The 24205-nt window shown below is 40.3% G+C and overlaps 1 protein-coding gene across 1 annotated transcript in view; it reads left to right on the top strand.

Moving 5' to 3' along the window:
• The window catches only part of stat1 (signal transducer and activator of transcription 1), a 57774-nt gene extending 34010 nt beyond the window's left edge, over positions 1-23764 (top strand). Inside the window, exons 14-24 of the mRNA XM_003217427.3 lie at positions 3654-3692; positions 6881-6964; positions 9884-9982; positions 11602-11737; positions 12904-12953; positions 14842-14936; positions 16141-16280; positions 17178-17363; positions 18654-18726; positions 21049-21145; positions 22933-23764. Of these exons, the coding sequence (XP_003217475.2) occupies positions 3654-3692; positions 6881-6964; positions 9884-9982; positions 11602-11737; positions 12904-12953; positions 14842-14936; positions 16141-16280; positions 17178-17363; positions 18654-18726; positions 21049-21145; positions 22933-22956 (1023 nt within the window). The 3' untranslated portion in view covers positions 22957-23764. The remainder of the gene's footprint in view (positions 1-3653; positions 3693-6880; positions 6965-9883; positions 9983-11601; positions 11738-12903; positions 12954-14841; positions 14937-16140; positions 16281-17177; positions 17364-18653; positions 18727-21048; positions 21146-22932) is intronic.
• The last annotated feature ends 441 nt before the right edge of the window (positions 23765-24205 follow it).

Here is a 24205-nt window from a genome sequence, read left to right as displayed (position 1 = left end):
CCTGTTCATTTCTGATATTTCTATTGAATGCTTTTCTCGTGAGCCAACCCTTTCTGTTTTCTCATAACAACCCTCCAGACTGAAGGAGGTGATGACACACATTGAGCTCCAGGAGTCATTGGGGACTAAAAGCTGGATCAAATCCATCTCTAGTTACCAGCCCAAGCTAGGAAAGTTGGTCTTAAAATCTAATGCATGGAGAAGCTCTACTTATCTAAACTGTTTATGCTTTCTAGTGCAAAATATTAAAAATAAAATGTGAAGGTGTTCAGGTGTGAAGGCTGCTGGGCTCAGCCAGTCGGGATGCATCACTGGTGATCCAGCTGACAGGTCACAGTTCAGGAGTTCAATAAACCACCCAGCCCAGCTAAGCATGCTGTCCTATAAGCTTTGCCAAGCTTGGGAAGGTGTGATGGCTGCTGTGCTGGCCAACCCAGCTAAGTGTACCATGTACCATCCTGTAAGCTTAGCCAAATTGGGAAAGGTGTTCAGCTGTAAAGGCTACTGTGCTGCCAGGAGGTTACACAACTAGGAAACATCACTGTCGATTTTGCTGATGGATCGCAGCTGAGGAGGTCAGCCAACCACTAACCCCAGCTTTTTTTATGGGTCAAGTATAAAATGGAATATAAACTACAGGAAATTCTAGAAAGTGGTTCTCAACCTGGGAGTCCTCAGATGTTTTTGGCCTTCAACTCCCAGAAATCCTAACAGCTGGTAAACTGGTTGGGATTCCTGGGAGTTGTAGGCCAAAAACATCTGAGGACCCCAGGTTGAGAACCACTGTGCTAGAAGAAAAACAAAAATCCCGTTTTTAAAAAGTTGTTATGATGAATTTTTTTAATATTCATTCATCATCTTATCCTCCCAAGAGTGTCATACCATTTCAGGCAAATACAAATGCAATCCAACACCCCTCCTGAACTATGGCTTTGAATACACAATGTACACATGGAATATTCAATAGGCGTTGCTATAGGTTGCCATGTTCTTTATGTGCATTTTGTTGTGTGTATTCTGTAATAATAATAATAATAATAATAATAATAATAATAATAATAATAATAATAATAATAATTTTTATTTATGTCATGAAATGGTTGAATTGAGACTTAATAACCTCTCCATCTCAATTCTTCTCCAACGTTCTGGCAAAACTGCTCAGACGCATGGAACAAAATCCAGACTTCCCAGATGTCAGCTGAAACCAGGCTTATAATTTATTGCAGTTCTATGCATAATATTTACACAATCTACTGGACTTAGCATGGGAAGCACTGTCACCTCTCACATTCCATTGCATGACGAATGTCCTTTTAGTATCCAGCTTCACTCTAGCTATGAATCTCTACTCTATGCATTTAACTCTTACATTACTGGATTACTTGCTGCACTACAGACACACACACTCTAGCAGTTAGCTTTAAACTATAAGTAAAATTTCAAACGACATGAAAACATTACATTAACAATTTATTTATTTATTTACGACATTTATATCCTGCCCTTCTCACCCTGAAGGGGACTCAGAGCAGCTTACAAGTTATATGTACATACAATATATTATATTATTAGCATAACACAATATTACTATTATATATTACTATGTTGTACTATACCACTATACTGCAATATTATTAGTAATTCTTCTTGTATTAGATGATAATAATACAGTAGAGTCTCACTTATCCAACATAAACGGGCTGGCAGAACATTGGATAAGCGAATATGTTGGATAATAAGGAGGGATTAAGGAAAAGCCTATTAAACATCAAATTAGGTTATGATTTTACAAATTAAGCACCAAAACATCATGTTATACAACAAATTTGACAGAAAAAGTAGTTCAATACGCAGTAATGGTATGTAGTAATGACTGTATTTATGAGTTTAGCACCAAAATATCATGATGTATTGAAAACATTGACTACAAAAATGCGTTGGATAATCCAGAATGTTGTATAAGTGAGACTCTACTGTAATAATAATAATAATAATAATAATAATAATAATAATAATACTTTATTTATAGGCCACCCTATCTTCCTGATGTATTTTATGCCTTGAATCAGTTTTGATCAACTTTAGATTCAGTTTGGCTATTTGGGCATTGATAGACCACATCAGCTCTAGTTTCTGATGGTGACTACTGGATGCCATATGTTCCCTATCTTCTCACCCACAGAAAACCATATTTAATAATCTAGAGCTGATGTGGTCTGTCCAATGCAGTTTTCTGAATTAGCACCCCAAATAACCTCAGGAACAGGCCTAAAAATGGAAGACACAAAGACACCGCAGCTTCCAGGCACCACGTGGAATGGCTCTGCTCAGGACGAGGGAGGAGGAGGAGAAACAGCAGTCAGGAGTCTTGTTGTCACGCCTTTTTGTGGGTAGTCAGCCTCTCCCCTCCAGACATCCCCATTGCCTCGGCACTATAAGAGGGTTCCATGAGACCAGTCACTCTCTTTGCAACAGTCTAGTATTGGTGAGGCCGCTGACCATATTTCAGTTCTTAGGGACTACTGGTCATCCACAGACCACAGGTTAGAATAGATTCTGGGCTATAGATTCTCCTTTTTTCATTAAATGCTGGATTTAGCACTGACTCCAGAGGTCGCAGCCATAGAGGTGTTTTTGCTCCATCCCCACCTTGTATCTCTTCCAGATCGCAAGAAGGCTGGCTCTTATAGTGTGCCTATAATAATAATGAAATAAAACTTTATTTATACCCCGCCACCATCTCCCCATGGGGACTCGGGGCGGCTCACATGGGGCAAGGCCTGACCAGCACAATTTACAAAAACAACAGCATAAATATATTGAACAATATACAAAAAAAATAAAACACAGTAAGACAATAAAACAAGAGTTAATACAGCAGTAATAATATCACTCAACCACCAAGTACAATTCAGTCGACTTCATTGGTGGTGGGGGGGGGACTGCAGCAGCAATATAAAAATAACAATAAGTTAAAATACCAGAATAAAAGAGACCTAATAAAATTCAGGATAGAGTTATAATGCCAACTGAGGCTGGTCATCCAGTGACTGTCTCACCAAAGGCCAACCTAAACATCCAGGTCTTCAGTTGTTTCTTGAAGGAGGATAGAGAGGGAGCCAAACTAAAATCTTTATTGACAGCTTCATAAGCTGTGAGACTGCTGTGGTTATGAAGAAAAGTCTATTGAATGTTCTCTATCTCCTGCTGGTAAAAATGAGTACAGTAGAGTCTCACTTATCCAAGCCTCACTTATCCAAGCTTCTGGATTATCCAAGCCATTTTTGTAGTCAATGTTTTCAATATATCGTGATATTTTGGTGCTAAATTCGTAAATATAGTAATTACAACATAACATTACGTATTGAACTACTTTTTCTGTCAAATTTGTTGTATAACATGATGTTTTGGTGCTTAATTTGTAAAATCATAACCTAATTTGATGTTTAATAGGCTTTTCCTTAATCCCTCCTTATTATCCAAGATATTCGCTTATCCAAGCTTCTGCTGGCCCGTTTAGCTTGGATAAGTGAGACTCTACTGTACCATGATGTGAAACAAGGCCTGTTGATGTGTGGAATGTGTTTTTGATCAGGAATGTACTTGAAAAATGTGAATGTCACTTACTCTGACGTGTTCTGTTTTTACAGCAATTGAAGGAACAGAAAAACGTTGCAAGGACTAATGAGGTAAGAATCAGTTTTTATTACTGCTCGAACTTAAAATTTCTATTTTGTTCAGCAACGTGACTGATTGGAATTCTGTTAACAGATAATGATTGGAAATGCCACTCCTTGGCTGTGTTCCCTAGATCTCTTCCGAGGATAACTAGTTTCAAGGAGGAGGGACACTGAAGTGAATGCCTCCTGTGAATAGTCACCATTGAATACCACCATCTTGCTTTAACCTTATCCTGCAAATGTTACGCAAATATATTGCTTAGCATAATTATACAGCTGATTGTACAACTGGGAAGATATAAAGCACCCCACTTGTTGAACATCTTTTGTCTGCATGACAATTATTCTGCCTGTTTCACAGCATCTGAACATTCTATCCTTATATAGAATCATAGAATCATAGAATAGTAGAGTTGGAAGAGACCACATGGGCCATCTAGTCCAACCCCCTGCTAAGAAGCAGGAAATCGCATTCAAAGCACCCCCGACAGATGGCCATCCAGCCTCTGCTTAAAAGCCTCCAAGGAAGGAGCCTCCACCACGGCCCCGGGGAGAGAGTTCCACTGTCGAACAGCTCTCACAGTGAGGAAGTTCTTCCTGATGTTCAGGTGGAATCTCCTTTCCTGTAGTTTGAAGCCATTGTTCCGTGTCCTAGTCTGCAGGGCAGCAGAAAACAAGCTTGCTCCCTCTTCCCTATGACTTCCCTTCACGTATTTGTACATGGCTATCATGTCTCCTCTCAGCCTTCTCTTCTGCAGGCTAAACATGCCCAGCTCTTTAAGCCGCTCCTCATAGGGCTTGTTCTCCAGACCCTTAATCATTTTAGTCGCCCTCCTCTGGACGCTTTCCAGCTTGTCAACATCTCCCTTCAACTGTGGTGCCCAAAATTGGACACAGTATTCCAGGTGTGGTCTGACCAAGGCAGAATAGAGGGGGAGCATGACTTCCCTGGATCTAGACGCTATTCCCCTATTGATGCAGGCCAGAATCCCATTGGCTTTTTTAGCAGCCGCATCACATTGTTGGCTCATGTTTAACTTGTTGTCCATGAGGACTCCAAGATCTTTTTCGCACACACTGCTGTCAAGCCAGGCGTCCCCCATTCTGTATCTTTGATTTCCATTTTTTCTGCCGAAGTGAAGTATCTTGCATTTGTCCCTGTTGAACTTCATTTTGTTAGTTTTGGCCCATCTCTCTAGTCTGTCAAGATCGTTTTGAATTCTGCTCCTGTCTTCTGGAGTGTTAGCTATCCCTCCCAGTTTTGTGTCGTCTGCAAACTTGATGATCGTGCCTTCTAACCCTTCGTCTAAGTCGTTAATAAAGATGTTGAACAGAACCGGGCCCAGGACGGAGCCCTGCGGCACTCCACTTGTCACTTCTTTCCATGATGAAGACGACGCATTGGTGAGCACCCTTTGGGTTCGTTCGCTTAGCCAATTACAGATCCACCTAACCGTAGTTTTGTCTAGCCCACATTTTACTAGTTTGTTTGCCAGAAGGTCGTGGGGCACTTTGTCGAAGGCCTTACTGAAATCCAGGTATGCTACATCCACAGCATTCCCTGTATCGACCCAACTCATAACTCTATCGAAAAAAGAGATCAGATTAGTCTGGCATGACTTGTTTTTGGTAAATCCGTGTTGACTATTAGCAATGACCGCATTTGTTTCTAAGTGTTCGCAGACCACTTCCTTAATGATCTTTTCCAGAATTTTGCCTGGTATTGATGTGAGGCTGACCGGACGGTAATTGTTTGGGTCGTTCTTTTTTCCCTTCTTGAAGATAGGGACCACATTTGCCCTCCTCCAATCTGCTGGGACTTCTCCCGTTCTCCAAGAACTCTCGAAGATAATTGCCAGTGGTTCTGAAATAACTTCCGCTAGTTCCTTCAGTACTCTTGGGTGTAGCTGATCTGGCCCTGGGGACTTGAATTCGTTTAGAGAGGCCAAGTGTTCCTGGACAACTTGTTTCCCTATTTGGGGTTGGATTTCCCCCAATCCTTCATCCATTCCATGTTTCTGAGGTTGAAGATGGCTTTCTTTTTCTGAGAAGACCGAGGCAAAGAAGGCATTAAGTAGTTCTGCCTTTTCCCTGTCCCCTGTCGCCATCACCCCATCTTCTCCTTGCAATGGCCCTATCGCCTCCTTTTTCTTCCTTTTTCTACCAACGTAAGCAAAAAAGCCTTTTTTGTTGTTTTTTATGTCCCTGGCAAGCCTGAGCTCATTTGGCGCTTTAGCCTTGCGAACCTTTTCCCTACAGGTGTTGGCTATACGTTTGAATTCTTCTTTGGTGATTTCTCCCCTTTTCCACTTCTTGTGCATGTCACTTTTGAGCTTTAGCTCAGTTAGAAGTTCTTTGGACATCCATTCTGGCTTCTTTGCACTTGTCTTATTTTTCTTCTTTGTTGGCACTGTTTGCATTTGCGCCTTGAGTATTTCACTTTTGAAAAACTCCCATCCATCTTTAACCTTGTTTTTTAATATTGGCGTCCATGGAATGCCGCTCAGTAATTCCTTCATTTTTTGGAAGTCAGCTCTCTTAAAGTCCAGAGTGCGTGTTTGACTTGTCTTAGTTTCAGCATTCCTTTGTATTGCAAACTGCAGGAGCACATGGTCACTTGCCCCTAAGGATCCAACCACTTCAACTGTATTGATCAGGTCTTCCACATTTGTTAAGATTAGATCAAGAGTTGCTGATCCCCTTGTTGCCTCTTCTACCGTCTGGACCATAAAATTATCTGCAAGGCAAGTGAGGAATTTGTTGGACTTTGTACTCTTGGCTGAGTTTGTTTTCCAGCAGATATCGGGATAATTGAAATCGCCCATGACTACTATATCTCTTCTTTGTGCCTGTTTGGTCAGCTGTTGACAGAAGGCTTCATCAAGTCCTTCATCCTGACTCGGAGGTCTGTAGTAGACACCCACGACAAGATCTTTTTGAGTCCCGGTTCCCTTGATTCTTATCCAGATGCTTTCAAGCTGGTTTCCCGGATTACAGTCTTGCATTTCTTCTGCAATGTAACTGTTTTTGACATATAAAGCTACTCCCCCTCCTCTCCCCTTTGTTCTATTTCTGTGAAAGAGGTTAAATTCCAGTGATGGGAGTCATCCCACCAGGTTTCAGTGATGCCTATGACATCGTATGTGTGGTGCTGTGCTAGGAGAAGTAAAACATTGTTTTTATTATTTTTTTTACAGGGACCTCTCATAGTAACAGAGGAACTGCATTCTCTCTCTTTTGAGACTACACTGGAACAGGGTGACACCAACATTAAACTAGAGGTAAGCATCCTAAAGAGGAAATGGCAAGGAATGGACTCTCGGTAAAAATTTACTATTTATGGTGATTCTGAAAGGCTACATTCCCCAACTTGTGAAGTGTGGGTTATCATGCGTTCTAGAGCAATCTGGACAAGTGGTAAACAATATGAGGGCCTTCCAGGTACTGTGATATACAGTAATACCTTAACTTACGAGTTTAATTTGTTCTGTGACCAAGTTCTTAACTCAAATTGCTTTTATGTCAAATCAAACTTCCCCATTGAAATGAATTGATATTAATCCATTCCAGACTCCCAAAAACCACCCCAATTTTTTGTTGTGTTTTGAAATAAGAAAAATGTACTTTATAAATAACAAATAATGTATACAAAACAATAATACATAATAAAAATGTAAAGAAATAAACTGGATTTATTAAATGTAGGTCAGACTTCACTTAATCTTCTTCACTGACAATTGCCTTTTTCGTCACACATTTCTTGAATTATATCCAAGCACATCCTTTTCTTCTTGGCACACTTTCTTAGGACCCATTGTTAGCCAGACCTCTAATTGAGAGAGTCAAAACATAACATTTGTATTTAGTATCTATCAGTTGATTTAGTGCCAGGTGTGTGCCACTTTAATAAACTTCAAGGGATGTGCTTAAATCCTAATAGGCACTTGGTTCAATGCCTTGACTTCATGAAATGTTGGAGGGGAAAGGAAGCACTCTTGGAATTGGAGGAGGAGGAAGAACTGGAAGGTTATAAGTCAATAACATATGGGTTGCTGTGAGTTTTCCGGGCTGTATGGCCATGTTCCAGAAGCATTCTCTCTGACGTTTCGCCCACATCTATAGCAGCCATCCTCAGAGGCCGTGAGGTATATTGGAAACTAGACCAGTGAGGTTTATATATCTGTGGAAGGTCCAGGGTGGGAGAAAGAACAAGCCATGAGAGTAAAGATAAAGATCGACCCAGAGGAAAGGTGTTCTTACCATACATCAAGGGAACCACTGACCGCATAGGGAAGCTGATGAAGAAACACAACCTACAAACTACAGACCCACTAAGGAAATCCAACAAATACTATATTCAGCAAAGGACAAGAGGGATCCTCCCACCTCTGCAGGAGTCTACTGTATACCAGGGAGCTGTGGACAAGTCTACATAGAGACCACCAAACGCAGTATTGTGCAGACACGAATCAAGGAACATGAAAGGCACTGCAGACTAACTCAACCTGAGAAGTCATCCATAGCAGAGCACTTGATGAACCATCCTGGACACAGCATATTATCTCAACAGAAAGGAGGAAACCATGAAAATCGATAAAATCTGGCTATCTGTATTTAAAAAACTATAAAATCAGGACAGTAAATAAAGAACAACACTCTGAAAACGGGAATTCCAGATACGAAACAATCAGGGACAGCTAACACCTCCCAACAAAGGATTCCCCCAGGCCGGAATCAGCCAGGCTTTGAAGCTGCAAGGCCTTTCAATGCTAATCAAGGTGATTCATTGCAACATTCACACTTTCCTCCAACAGAGTTCTTTCTCCTACCTGGACCTTTCACAGAAATATAAACCTCGCTGTTCTAGTTTCAGATATAACTCACAACCTCTGAGGATGCCTACCATAGATGTAGGTGAAACATCAGAAGATAATGCTTCTGGAACATGGCCATACAGTCTAGAAATCTCACAGCAACCCAGTGATTCCGTCAATGAAAGCCTTCGCCAACATGTCAATAACATATGTTTCCTTTTCCTGCTATGAGTGGGAAACTTCAGTAAATTTTTTCTACAATGATCAATTAGAACAACAGGCATCTGTGTAACTTATTTTAATCAGGATAGACATGTACTGATCACAGATTCTTAGCCCTTCAGGTTTCCTACAATCTCTCAAAGCCCTGGGATTGTAGAAGTAAGGACAAGAGCAAGGAGCTTTCCCTTAAAGCTCTGCTTAAGATGGCGGGTGGCATATTCTAGCGCTAACTTGTAACTCAAATTCTGGCTCACACATCGAAGCAAAAAATTGACTGAGCGATGGTTTGTATCGCAAAAAACTTGTAAGTTGGTTTGCTTGTAAGTCAAGGTTTCACTGTATATGCAACATATATCATAGTATCTAGAAGACCCTTATATGCCAGATTAAGCTGCTGAGTTGCTTGAAACCTTGGAGCATGCAGTAATATGTCCATTTTATTTTAAAATGAACTTTTCAGGATCAGTTTTTCTTTGGCTGCATGTAGATCTCAGATTAAATTAAGAACTACAAACTAAAGTAACTTCACTTGGCAAGTTTATATTCTCTAAGCCATAGATAGGGAACTCTCAACTCCAGACATCTTGGTCTTCAAGTAGTCCCAGAAAACATATCCAGTGATAGTAGATTGTGGTAGTCCCAACTATCTGAAGAGCATTTCCTATTTCTGCTCTAGTCTTCAGTAATACAGTAGAGTCTCACTTATCCAACATAAACGGGCCGGCAGAATGTTGGATAAGCGAATATGTTGGATAATAAGGAGAAATTAAGGAAAAGCCTATTAAACATCAAATTAGGTTATGATTTTACAAATGAAGCACCAAAACATCATGTTATACAACAAATTTGACAGAAAAAATAGTTCAATACGCAGTACTGCTATGTAGTAATTACTGTATTTACGAATTTAGCACCAAAATATCACAATATATTGAAAACATTGACCACAAAAATGCGTTGGATAATCCAGAATGTTGGATAAGCGAGTGTTGGATAAGTGAGACTCTACTGTATGTAGCAAAACCCTCCACCTTGTATCTTTCAAATGTGTGGGTTCCCATTCATTCTAGTCAAGATGTCTTGCTATTTTCATTTTTGCTTTAACTTTCTGATCACAATATTTAGGTATTTGCTCAAAATTCCCTTGTTGACTCTGTTTTCTAGACAACCTCCCTTCCTATTGTTGTGATTTCCAACGTCAGCCAGCTGCCAAGTGGATGGGCATCCATTTTGTGGTACAACATGTTGACCAATGAGCCAAAGGTAAATTTAAAGCCCTCTCCTCATATTGTGGTTAATGCAAAAAGAGCGGGATTTAAAATCGCTGTAGTCGTGCATTTGCTTCTTCTAAGATATTTATTTATTTATTTATCATGTCAGAAGTGAACCGAGGGTACAGTTGTAATGTATTTAAAAACACAAACAAAAGTTTAAAACTTGGCATTATACTAAATGTCCTTTGAACAGTAGCTGGCCACTTGGAGTGCCTCTGGTGTTGCTATAAGAAGGTCCTCCATTGTGAATGCAGCACAGCTTAGACTGCATTGTAAAGTGGTCTATGGTTTGCTCTTCTCCACACTTGCATGTCGTGGACTCCACTTTGTGACCCCATTTCTTAAGATTGGCGCTACATCTCGTGGTGCCAGAGCGCAGTCTGTTCAGCGCCTTCCAAATCACCCAATTTTCTGTGTGCCTAGGATTAAGATTAAGCCTTATTTATCTTAATGAGACTTCATTTTCGGTGGATTTGTGTCTGATTCTATTGTAAGAAAATTTTACACTATAGAGCAGGTGTTTAAACTTGTATAAAATAGTATGTTATCTTACTTTTGTTAGAACTTCGTATTGATGTTTATTTATGTATGTATGTATTTATTTATTTACTATACTTTTACCCCGCCCTTCTTACCTCGGAGAGGACTCAGGGCGGCTTAACAACATGGCCAATAATTCAGTGCCATTTAAAACAATTACAAAGAAATTACAGAAAAGTCATTTAAAAATACATATTAAATTGCAATAAAACACAGTTAAAACCATTAATATCACGTGATCCAAAAGCAAGGTCCGTTTCATTAGTCAAATTCCGAGTCTTTTATGTCTATTGCTGCACCAGGTTTTCAAAAGCTTGGTCGATGAGCTATGTTGAGGTTATTCTGTTTTCCTTTCAAAACCTACCTGGTTCCATGCTGATTCAAAAAATGGCTACATACTGTATTATAAACTAGTATTAGCACAGAAGCAGAAGTTCAAAAGAAGTTGCAGTTTATGATTTGCCAATTCCTTCCTCTAAAAAAATAACCACTTTGGGGGCAAGGCAAGGATCATATTTTTGCTTATATTGGATGGGAATGCAAAGATTCCTTTTGGTGAGTGCCCAGTTTCATTCTGCACAATAGACTTCCTTTACCAGTATATTTCCAGTTAGCAGTGCATCAGGCTACATCTGAAACCAATTCCAAAACATTTCAGATTGAAGGATTGACATTGCTTCTGGGATGGGATGGAGACGTTCTCCTGATGGAAGTGGGAAATCTTCCTACATAAGCATTGAATCCGAACCATTGTGTTGCAGTGGTTTGATTCCAGTTTTTATCATCCACAGAAACCATTGTGGGGACTGGGAATGATGGGAGTTGAAGTTCTGCACGTTTAGAAGGTGCTGGGTAGAGAGAAGGCTGCATTAGAATTTCAAACTAGGACTAAGGACATCTGTGTTCAGATTCCATCAAGACCATGAAACGCCTTTGGGATATTCAGATTTTCCTTGCCTCATCCAAGCCAAGTCTCCCAGGCATTTGGTGAAGATGGTGCGGGGAGGTCTCTCCTTTAGAGAAGTGAGGGAAATATATTTAATGTATGAATTCTAAATCTTTCCACAGAATGTATTCTTCTTCCTTAACCCTCCTTGCGCAAGGTGGTCTCAGCTTTCTGATGTCCTGAGTTGGCAGTTTTCTTCCGTCACCAAAAGAGGACTCAATGTAGATCAGCTAAACATGCTGGGAGAAAAACTTCTTGGTAGGTCACATTTAAAAATTCTCTCGTGCCTTGAGAGTCCTTTTTGTCTTCATTGTATCTTCTATGAAATCCTGCGCTTCATGGTTGTATCAGTGGCACCAGAGGAGAACGTTTGACTGATATTCTAAAGGCTCCTTCCTCAACAGTCAATCTCAGGGTGTTGCCATGACAGTTAAAGTGGAAATGTAGTGCTATAGGAGCCCCCAGTGGTGCAGCGGATGAAACCACTGAGCCACTGAACTTGCTGACCGAAAGGTCGGCAGTTTGAATCCATGGAACGTGGTGAGCTCCCACTGTTAGCCCCAGCTTCTGCCAACTTATAAATTCAAAAACATGCAAATGTGAGTAGATCAATAGGTACCTCTCCAGCGAGAAGATAACGGCACTCCATGCAGTCATGCCGGCCATATGACCCTGGAGGTGTCTACAGACAATGCTGGCTCTTGCTTAGAAATAGAGATGAGCACCAACCCCAAATTTGGACACAACTAGACTAAATGTCAGGGGAAAACCTTTTTATAGTGCTATAACTGTGTTGTGTGAAAGGATTCATGGAGTGCATAATTTAGAATAATATAATAATTTTATTTTTGTACCCCGCCACCATCTCCCCAGAGGGACTCGGGGCAGCTTACAGATATAAAACCAGCATACAGTAATATCAAATACAAAAACACACAAATAAATTTAAAAGGCATTAAAATCACAATAATTATAAAACACATGAAAATCACAGCAATAAAAACATAAAATGAGCTGGGCAAAGTGCACTGAGTGGAACTTGTAATGCATGCAATTTGATAGCACTTTACCTGCCATGGCTCAATTCTATGAAAGCATGGGAGTAGTAATTTGGCCACTCTTGGGCAAAGAAAGTTAAAGACCTTATAAAGCTACTTCTCCCATGATTCCATATCATTGAGCCAAGGCAGATTAAGAGCTGTCAGACTGCATTAGTTCTACAGTGTAGATGCACCCATCCTCATGGAACAAACCAGCAGGATAAAATGGACCCCACCTTCCCCAACCCTCGAAAGCTTGGGAAAGTTTTTCAGCTGAAATATTTTCTTTTTTTTAAAATGGGTTGGCTGTGGGCATATAGGGCTACCAGACCATTGGGACTTGCCATGTGAGTCAGTAACATGGTGATAACATGTTTCCTCTAGGTGGTGGATGCAACTCGGATGACCTTATTTCGTGGGCACGGTTCTGTAAGGTGAGAGCTACTTCTCTTCATTCTGTTTAAATGGGGGCAGAAGCCAGCCATTACTATAGTCCAGTTCACTCCTGTTTGCTAACTTTCTCACATTTAAATGGATGTGTTTGCATCCTGCTCAGCTTGGGTAATTATGGACTGGGAACTGAGGACCTAGATTCCATCTCCATCAAATCTCAGATGTTTTATGCAGGCAGGGGTTTTTTTTTAGTATGTTTGTTTGTTTTGGGTGTCAGGAGCGACTTGAGAAACTGCAAGTTACTTCTGGTGTGAGAGAATTGGCCGTCTGCAAGGATGTTGCCCAGGGGACACCCAGATGTTTGATGTTTTGCCATCTTTTTGGGAGGCTTCTTTCATGTCCCTACATGGGAGCTGGAGCTGACAGAGGGAGCTCACCCGCTCTCCCTGGATTCGAACCACCAACCTGTCAGTCAGCAGTCCTGCCGGAACAAGGGTTTAATCCACTGCAGTGGTGTTAGGAGAGATGACCCCACTCCTGACATCACTGGGCGCACATTTGAAGTACTGTATATTGAGTGCAGCTGTTTATCTCCTGCAGGTTGTACTTTTGGGAACTTGTTGGGAACTTGAAATATGTTTCAATGTAGTGATGTCCATCAGCCTTTGCAGAGTCATTTGGTTGCAGTATATCTTTGGATTGCTGTATTTGATGAACAGTACAGTAGAGTCTCACTTATCCAACATAAACGGGCCAGCAGAACGTTGGATAAGCGAATATGTTGGATAATGAGGAATTAAGGATAACCCTATTAAACATCAAATTAAGTTATGATTTTACAAATTAAGCACCAAAACATCATGTTAGACAACAAATTTGTCAGAAAAAGTAGTTCAGTACACAGTAATGCTATATAGTAATTACTGTATTTATGAATTTAGCACCAAAATATCATGATATATTGAAAGCATTGACTACAAAAATGCGTTGGATAATCCAGAACGTTGGATAAGCGAGTGTTGGATAAGTGAGACTCTACTGTAAATACTACATAGCATTACTGCGCATGGAACTACTTTTTCTGTCAAATTTGTTGTATAATATGATGTTTTGGTGCTTAATTTGTATAACGATTACCTAATTTGATGTTTAATTGGCTTTTCCTGAATCCCTTCTTATTATCCAACATATTCACTTATCCTGCCGGCCTGTTTACGTTGGATAGGTGAGACTCTACTGTATATTTCTAATCTTATATTATCTGCTCAGAACTGGATTATATGATGCCCCTTCTTCACAGCTGTATAAAATGCACACTGAAGTGGATTATATGGCAGTGTGGAGTCAAGATAATCCAGTGCAAAGCAGATAATATAAGATTATAAATGGGTTATATAGCTGTGTGGAAGGGCCTTGAGTCTACACTGCCATATAATCCAGTGCAAATTAGATAATCTGTGGAAGAAGCCTAAGTGAGGCCTAAATCTGCCTGTCCCCTAACTGAAACCTGGCTGTCCCTTGGTTGCTAGGCAACCAAGTGGGCAGAGATTAGCCCTCTAAACTGGCAGCAATTGGATAAAAAAAACTATTGCTCTCCCTCTAATTAGGACTTTATTTTTCTTTTCTTTTTGTTGTATCAACCTTAAGGCGTGGATGATGGGTTGTGTTGTCAAATTTTGAGGTTGGGGGGCCTGTACTTTTGTTGTTTTGTGAATTGCCGTGATGCCATCACTCTTTTATATATATAGATTGACTGCCAGAAGAGGCTCTAAACATTATGAGGAAGACTAGTCGCCTCCTTTTGAGAGCAGTATTAAATGTGAGGCAGGTGGTAGGCAGTATTATTGATGCTTGGACTTGGGAGTTCCAGCATAGCTAAATAAACTCACAACTTCTAACTCATCATTCTTTTATCACTTTGAATTTTAGGAAAACATAAATGATAAAAATTTCCCCTTCTGGTTATGGGTTGAAGGAATACTTGAACTCATTAAGAAACACCTCCTCTCCCTCTGGAATGACGGGTAAGAATTTCAAAGGGATTTCTGCTGGGACTTTAATGTCAAAATAATATCACGGCATCTGTTGTGATTCAACAGTTTCTAAATGTTCTTAGAATTCTGCTAGTTGTAGTGAACTCTTGAGTTATAGTGAAAGATCTGGAAATTTTGCAGCTGTGGAAAAGAGCTAATATAATATTAGCGCTCTTTACACATTGAAAATCAATTTGCTGTTTTAAGAGCGTAAAATGCATGACGTGCAAGATGGTTTGGCAGGAAATTATCATTTTTGCTATATTGAAAATACCATTTATTCAGAATATACCTGCAATTTAAATTACATTTTTAAATTCTGTTTGTTGCTACAAATGGAGCTACAAGACCATGAATTGTAAAAATCATCTGAATTTTAAAGGTGGCTCTATGCTGTAGAATTAATGCAATTTGACGCCATTTTAAATTCCATGACTCACAATACTATGGCACCCTGAGATTTGTAATTTGACGAGACACCAGTACTCTTTGACAGAGAAAGCTGAAGACATTGTTAAATTACAACTCCCATGAGCCTAGATCCACCATAATCAGAGTAAGCCTTTTTATCCTGAAAGCTATCAAGAAAAGAGCACATTTCCTGAAAGAAGAATCAGGAAAATAAGATTTTGACGGCAAACAGAAGGTCAGCTGTCCTCCCATCCTTTTTGCCTTGTTTTTATTTGTGTTGGACTTCGAAATGGTCATATGACTAGTCAAACAAATAAATTATTATTATAACTCCCATGAGCCAGGGCAGTCAGAATGGTATCAAACTGCATTAATTATACAGTGTCAAGTTTAGACTTGGGTTCCATCCAACATATCTTATGTTTGTACATGCAAACGTAGGTATTCAAAAATATAAAAGAAAAATTGTAGTCCGAAGCATTTCAGATGATGGATACTCAGCCTATATTGCAGTGGTTTTCAACCTGTGGGTCCCCAGATGTTTTAGCCTTCAACTCCCAGAAATCCAGATAGCTGGTAAACTGGCTGGGATTTCTGGGAGTTGTAAGCCAAAACACCTGGGGATCCACAGATTGAGAACCACTGCTGTAATTGATCGTTACAAAGAAAAGGAGCATTAGCGAAAAGCCTCCCCAGGTAGTTTCAGGCACTGAGACCAAGTCTGAAAGTGTTGTTGTGGACTTGGATAAAATGAACATGTATGGCTTCTTTTCCCCTCTTGCAGGAGTATAGTGGGTTTTATCAGCAAAGAGCGGGAGCGGGCCCTGCTGAAGGGTAAAGCAAATGGTACTTTTCTCCTGAGATTCAGCGAAAGTAGCCGAGAAGGTGCAATCACCTTTACCTGGGTAGAAGGACCAGCACATGGTAAGCAGAATTGGAAAAAAAAACCCCTCTCATTGGATATTTGAGATGTTGCACGTTTGGCTCCCAAGTTCACCCAATTTATCAATTTGCAATGTCTTATGGGGGTATCTGAAAGCCAGGAGCTATGCAAGAAACCTCCTCTGGGCTGTGGCGCAGACTGGTTAGCAGCCAACTGCAATAAATCACTCTGACCAAGAGGTTGTGAGTTTGAGACCAGCCCGTGTCGGGGTGTGCACCCAACAATTAAAAAATAAAAAATAGCCCCTGCTTGTTGTTGACCTAAGCAACCCGAAAGATAGTTGCATCTATCAAGTAGGAAATTTAGGTACCACTTATATGTGGGGAGGCTAATTTACGACACCATAAAAATCATCCAGCCGCCGTTGGAATGAGGATGTTGCCGTCGCAGTGGATGATGAAGCAGCTGCTCCCCTGTGACCGGAATCAAGCATACCCGCTGGAAGCTGGAGAAGGTTTAAATTGCCTCTGTATCTGTCTCTGTTCTGTGTTTATATGGCATTGAATGTTTGCCTTATATGTGTACAATGTGATCTGCCCTGAGTCCCCTTTGGGGTGAGAAGGGCGGAATATAAATACAGACGGCCAATTCTCTCACATCAGAAGCGACTTGCAGTTTCTCACATCGTTCCTGACACGGAAAAAAAATTATTATTATTATTATTATTATTATTATTATTATTATTATTATTATTATTATTATTATTGAGGGGTCAGGTTTTTTTGTCTAAGATTTCTAGACTTATAAACAAGTATATATAGTAGATTATGGTATGTAACGTCCTTTCAGCTTCAGACCAGACAGATTGCATGGAAAGTCGATCTAATTGCCCTGCATTAACCTTTCTCTCCTGCCTCTTCTTTTCTCCTTTTCCCCAGATCCTGACTTCCACTCGGTGGAGCCCTACACACGGAAGGAACTCACTGCCGTTAGTCTCCCTGATATCATTCGCAACTACAAAGTGATGGCAGCTGAGAATATTCCTGAAAATCCACTGAAGTTCCTTTATCCAGAGATCCCCAAGGACATTGCATTTGGCAAATACTACAGCAGACCTAAAGACTGTGAGCAGTTTATATTTTTATGTTTTATATTAAAGCTACCTTGGGTAATAACAATAATCATCATCATCATCATCTTTATTTATACCCCGCCTCCTCTCCCCAAAGAGACTTGGGACGGCTTACAACAATCAACAGATACAGAAAATACTATAGGCAATAGACAACAAAATAATTAATTATCAATACATAAAATTAAAAACATATTAATAAAACATTAATAAGTAAGTTTAAAATGCTGTTTTCTCTCTAAAAATAATAGAAATATTAAGAATTTCCATCATCTCTTGCTTGTATTGTTATCAGCAGTGATATTGGTCAAAATCCTGTCATTTCAGCATAGTGTAAATATATCTATCAATGGAATTGCACTATGCAACCCTAACACTGAATAGCAAAATATCTCAGCATGGGTGAATCACTGGCCAATATATATGGCTAGCAACCCATTGTGTTATTGAAGTTAACAGTTCACAGTCACAGACTATTATAAATGTACCCTTTTTCTTTTTCCTGCCTCCAAAATGGGTCCAGAGGAGGAGACAACACAGTGTCTGAAGATTTAAGCATGTTTTATCATGTTTACCTCCCATTTTATTTTGCAGACAAAGCTGCCAAGCTTTTGAAAAAGAGTTGATTACAAAACATATAGTTCAGACTTATTGTAGCAAGGCGTAGCTATTTCTATTACACCTAATGTAAGCTGAGACATGGGTTTTTTGGGAAACCTATGTTTGCCCTTGGCCTCTGTTCTTCTCCGCCCTCATGGCTGACTTGGGCTGCAGTCTTGGGGTGAATTTGCACTGTAAAATTAATGTGGTTGGTACCACTTAAACGGCCATGGCTCAGTGCTATGGAATCATGAAATTGGTCATTTTATAAGGTTTTCTCTGGCAAAAACGTGCTGGTTCCTCACCAAACTATAAATCCCAGGATTCCATGGCATTGAGCTAAAGTAGTTAAAGTAGTATCAAACTGTATTAATTTTACAGTGTAGATGCAGCCTTAGATCCAGTGAACTGGAAATAAGCATACTTTTAGGCCCCTTCCATACAGCTGAATAAAATCCCACAATATCTGCTTTGAACTGGAATATATTTGCGGTATGGACTCAGATAATCCAGTTCAAAGCAGATATTGTGGGATTTTTTTGCCTTGATTTTCTGGGATATAGGGCTGTGTGGAAGTTGCTTTGCCTAGAATTGTGCTAGTTATAGCATATTTTTGGAGTATGTGGATAACATGTTTAGTTCTCTGGATGCTTACATGAGAATTTTCTGTTTCCTTTTAAAGCCGCAGAACCCATGGATGTTGATGGCGGAGGGAAAGGATACATCAAAACTGAACTAATCTCTGTGTCTGAAGTGTGAGTTTGCCGAGAAGACACCTGAGTACATTTTCCAAACACTTGGGCTTTCCTTCTAGAGTTGTCATAATGTTTATGACAGGTTGAGAGGTAACTAGTCCCTTTCTTTGGAGATCATGCAGCATCGGCACGTGCATCAGGGTGCCGCTTTTGCATCAGCACACGTATGGACTTATACTTGTGCTGATTCTGGATGCTGCATTGTGGACCGACCTACCTCTCAACACCAGGCCACCCTCATTTGATGCCAAATAGCAATATTGCCCCTCACTATTTCACTCTTGCACTTGAAAAAATATTTCGTACATAGCTGTCAAAATAAAATGCGATTTTGTATATTTTGGTATAATGTGCTTCTTTTAATTTGAATGTAGTACTTCTTAGAAATGAGAAGCAGGGTTTTCTCTAATTTGGGCAAGTGGGATATGTATATATCAAGCATTAGCCACTTGATGCATGGCTGTTGGGTGTGTATGCGTGTGTGGCTGCAGAAAAGGGTAAATGAAGGTTAAGAGTGTAGAGAAGAGAAAGTAGCATTCCCAAATGGAAGAGGCAAGACATCAGGCAGATAGGCAGGCATATTCCAGCTTCACTCTGCTTATCCAGCCTTTCCAACATAAAGTTACATTTATTGGCAGATCCAAAGTGATTGCTTGTTGAAACTGCTCTTCATTCTATAGGTTTCCCATGTGTTCTCTGCTCCATATGTTTTGTTCAGGAGTTATTTAGATTGTAAGGCTCAAGGGCCAAGCTTCTGGAATGCATGCATGTACATATATTGTATGTAATCTTCATCATAATAAATTGAATAGGCTGTTTTTTCATCAGAGTTGTGCTTGAAACTGTTTAGAGAACAGTTAAGAGTAATATATCATTTGTTATTGTGTGCCTTTGTTTTCAATTGATGTTAACATTAAGATAAATGCATCACAGGGTTTTCTTGGCAAGATTCATTTGGGAGTGTGGTGCCTTTGTCTTTCTCTGAGCTGAGACTTGCCCAAGATCACACAGTGGGTTTCCATGGCTTTAAAAGGGTAAAGGTTTCCCCTTGACATTAAGTCTAGTTGAGTCCGACTCTGGGGCGGGGTGCTCATCTCCACTTCTAAGCTGAAGAGCCGGTGTTGTCTGTAGACGCCTCCAGTCATGTGACTGGCATGACTGCATGGAGCACTGTTACCTTCCAACCTATTGATCTACTCACAATTGCATGTTTTTGACCTCTATGGCTTAGAGCAGTGGTTCTCAACCTGGGGTCCCCAGATGTTTTGGCCTTCAACTCCCAGAAATCGTAACAGCCAAAAACATCTGGGGACTCCAGGTTGAGAACCACTGGCTTAAAGGGATTCAAACCCTGGTCTCTAGAGTCCTAGTCTGACACACAGTCCACTACACCATGATAGCTATCATAGTATATAAAAAGGTGGCATAAATAATTATTGGGATCTTCCTTCCAGTGCATAAAAGTGTATTAAGTGTGGTTGTGTCAATTCCAGGGTGGTATGCATGTGCGGGGAAGTTTTAACTGGCAGTTCATGAAAATGAGTTTTTAATCAGTTGGATTTGCATGTAACTCCGACAATGGTTTTTGAAGGCAGGGAGATACATATTGATTTTCTTTTTTTAAAAAATGATTGTGCATGCATACTTGAAAATAGTTCCCATCTTGAGAGAGTCTCCTATATGAGGATGAAGAGAGAATTACTGTTCTATGAAGGCCTGTTATGTTGCAATATTGTTTGAAATGTATAAAAAGCTTGAGTTTGCCATTTGCTTTTAAAAGTCTCAGTTCTAGTTTTAGTGTTGTTGAGCATGGAAATAGGCCTGGCATAGTAATGCTTTGTACGATATGAAATGCAGCAAATTTTAGAATGTGAGAGAGAACCTCTCTGTCTTTTTATCCTGTAACTTGCTCTGGAGTTTGTGTATCACACTCACAGGTTGTGGTGCACCTTTCTTCTCTTGCACATGCCTGGCCCCTGGGCTTCTGTGTGTTGTGGAGACATGGGGGGTATAAAACCATCCTTGGCTCCTGCTCATGCATGATGCAGTATTCTTTGTGCCATATTCATGGAGAATGTAGTAAATCTGTTGTCTTCACGATTTGAGCCCTGCCACTTGTTTCAACAAGACATGGAGTGTCTGTGTTGTCCAAGCTTTTCTCACCTCTGAGCTATATATCTCTTGGGCACTTTAAAAAACTGCACTAAAATATTTCTGTAGACAAAGGCACTATGTGCCAGGTTTGATGACCCACTGTTGCTACAAGCTCATTTGAAACAGTTAATTTTTTCTTCTTCCTTTTCCCCCTTCTTTGTCTGGCAGCCATCCTTCCAAACTGCTTACCACCGAGAACCTCTTGCCTCTGTCTCCTGAAGATTTTAGTGAAGTTGCACGAGAGATAAGCCCTACAGAACTTATGGTGAGTAAATAGCACAGTGTGGGCTGCTTGGGCAGGGGGTTCTTTTTGTGGCAACATACTTAGAAATAATTGCAATAACTATTTGCAATATCCTTGCAAATAGTTACTGGGCTTCCCAGGCCTTGCTTATATTACAACCTTTGGCTGTAAGCGGAAACCTGCCTTTGCATGCATCTTGTTTCCATTTGTAATTCTGTTAGAGATAGCAACCTTCTCAAGCCTCCTCTATCTAATTCTTTTGTCAGCTTATAACGTGTTGTTTATTTCCTGAAGTGTATGTCTTCTTTGGTTTGCAGATTTCTTAGCTCTGTGTACTTGAGGCAGTGGGAGGGGCTAAAGACCATGTGACTAGTTCAGTGACTATTTAGAATGCAATTTAAAAGGATGACTGTTAAAGAAAGACAGTTGAGGCTTGAGTCTGTTTGAATACAGATGCTAGTGTTAGAAGTCAGTTGAGGCTTGAATCTATTTGAGTACAGATTCTAGTGTTAGCAGTTAGTCAGTTGAGGCTTGAGTTCCTTGGAAGTAGACTGTTATAAAAGAGAGCTGTACAAAACAATATAGTTTTGAAGAGACTGTTATAAGTTAAAGATACAAACTGAAATGTTTTAAAGCTTAACCTGAAAAGAAATGTACCTGTATATTTAAATACAGTAGAGTCTCACTTATCCAACACTCGCTTATCCAACGTTCTGGATTATGCAACGCATTTTTGTAGTCAATGTTTTCAATATATCATGATATTTTGGTGCTAAATTCATAAATACAGTAATTACTACATAGCATTACTATGTATTGAACTACTTTTTCTGTCTAATTTGTTGTATATCATGATGTTTTGGTGCTTAATTTGTAAAATCATGACCTAATTTAATGTTTAATATGCTTTTCCTTAATCTCTCCTTATTATCCAACATATTCACTTATCCAACGTTCTGCTGGCCCGTTTACGTTGGATAAGCGAGACTCTACTGTACATGAAGTTGTGAGTAAAACAAATATGTTATTTCAAGGAAGTCTACTTGAATCTTTTTCTGCTGAGAGCATCAAATAAAACAATGGTTCTCAGTCTGTGGGTCCCCAGATGTTTTGGCCTTCAACTCACAGAAATCCTAACAGCTGGTAAACTGGATTTCTGGGAGTTGTAGGTCAAAATACGTAGGGACCCACAGGTTGAGAACCACTGGAAAAGAAAAAAGATATTTATGCGCCCAGTGATCTTCCATTATCCAATAAACTTAAAGAAACATTTCTGAAACTCTGCTATCCAATAGGTTATGATCCTAACAGGTTATAATCTAGTAGTCCAAAAATTTACCTTGGGTAGGTGTCTTCCAACCTTTTGGAAATGTCTTAGATGCAGATTTCCTGCACCTCTCCTTTAGTATTGCTTTTGTAATGGGAAGCCTTTCTAGAGATAAGATCATGGTCTCACATGGCTGTGTGGTGTCCTAACATGAGAGACTGGCCAAGATCCTATTTGAAATTCCAAGGTTTTGGATCCACCTTAGACAACGTTGTATGGTATTTACATTGCTTGGAGAAGGGAAGCAAATGGATAATGCTTCAGAGCAGGGTTTGTAGGTGAATAAAAGTTTTAGAAAATCAAATTCTTGGTTGAAAAATTCTGGCCCTCCGGCAGGTTTTTTGAATTGCTCCTACCACCTTTTGGCTATAGATTATGTAAGGTGTCATCTTAACACATTTGAAGGGCCACAGCTGTCCACCTGTAGCATACATTATAAGTACTGTTCCTCTCTCTAATCATGTATTTCTTTATTTTCCAGATATGTTCAGAATATGCAACTTAAGGGTTTGCTGAACTGATCCACGACAAAGCTTGTAATTTTGTTACATATTATCTACCTGTTAGTTTGCAGCTGCTTGAGCACTTTCTTAAGGCTTTAGAGTTTGTAGTGTGTGCTTGCCCTCTATTAGTATACTCTACAGCCCTTTGTGTAGTCAAGAGTCACTTGAAAACATAGGAAGGCATCCTTGTCTCCAAGGATAAATGTTTAGCTAACCATCTTGCGTGTAGCATTTCCCTGCTGCCCTATTCAGTGACAATCTAAACCAGTGGTGGCGGACCTATGCCATGTGTGGCAGAAGGGGCACGTATGACAGAAGGAGCATGCAACGGCCTCTCTCCTGGCACGTGTGTCATCGCCCACTCCCTTCTTCGCCCACTTCTCGCTCGCCCTCTCTTGCTTGCCTTGTTTGCTCGCTCCCACTTCCTTGGCCACCCGCCTCCCCCCGCTTGCCCGCTTGCTTGCCCACCCCCAGCCCGTTCACTCACTCCGAATGCCCCCAGTCCCCGTCCCCCGTCCCAGTTTGGGTTCTCAGTCTCTAAAAGGTTCGCCATCACTGGTATAAACGTAGGTGGATGATACACATTTTAGTAAGTGTTTCAAAAAGAGTGTTCGTTGCATACTTGTGTAGTTGAAACTTTGTAATGGTTGAGAGGTATTATGAATCAGAAGAAATGCCTGTTCTTCTAGAAACTGGGAGCAAGCTACATAACAAGGTCATACTTCTTTTGAGTGGTAAGCACGCTCATTAGTTGCCTTTCGACTGGCAATAAATGGTGCCCTTGGAACCAATGAAACTATAATATACAGATGGACAGCTGGTTTTGCACATTTGTTCAGCTTCAACGTCCTGAATCTGTTAGTAGTGGTTAAATTCCTGGTAGGACTTGTGACTTAGAAATGCGCAGAGAGGCACAATTGTCCGTCCCCTTATATTATGAGATGGTGGAAGGGTGGAGTTAGGTTTGTAGGAGCAGAATGATAATCCAAGAAAGAAATAGCTTATTTCTCTAAAATGGCAGTGATGGGAGGAACTGAATCGGAGCAGTAGTGTTCAGCCACAAGAGATTAGGCCAAACTTTGGGGGTATACCTCAAAGACTGGCGGAAAATACATTCCCTGTGTTGTCGAAGGCTTTCATGGCCAGGATCACAGGGTTGTTGTATGTCTTTCGGGCTGTGTGGCCATGTCATAGAATCATAGAATAGTAGAGTTGGAAGAGACCACATGGGCCATCCAGTCCAACCCTCTG

Source organism: Anolis carolinensis, chromosome 1 (genome assembly GCF_035594765.1).
Source record: "Anolis carolinensis isolate JA03-04 chromosome 1, rAnoCar3.1.pri, whole genome shotgun sequence".
NCBI lineage: Eukaryota > Metazoa > Chordata > Lepidosauria > Squamata > Dactyloidae > Anolis > Anolis carolinensis.
This window is presented reverse-complemented; position numbering and strand designations above follow the sequence as displayed.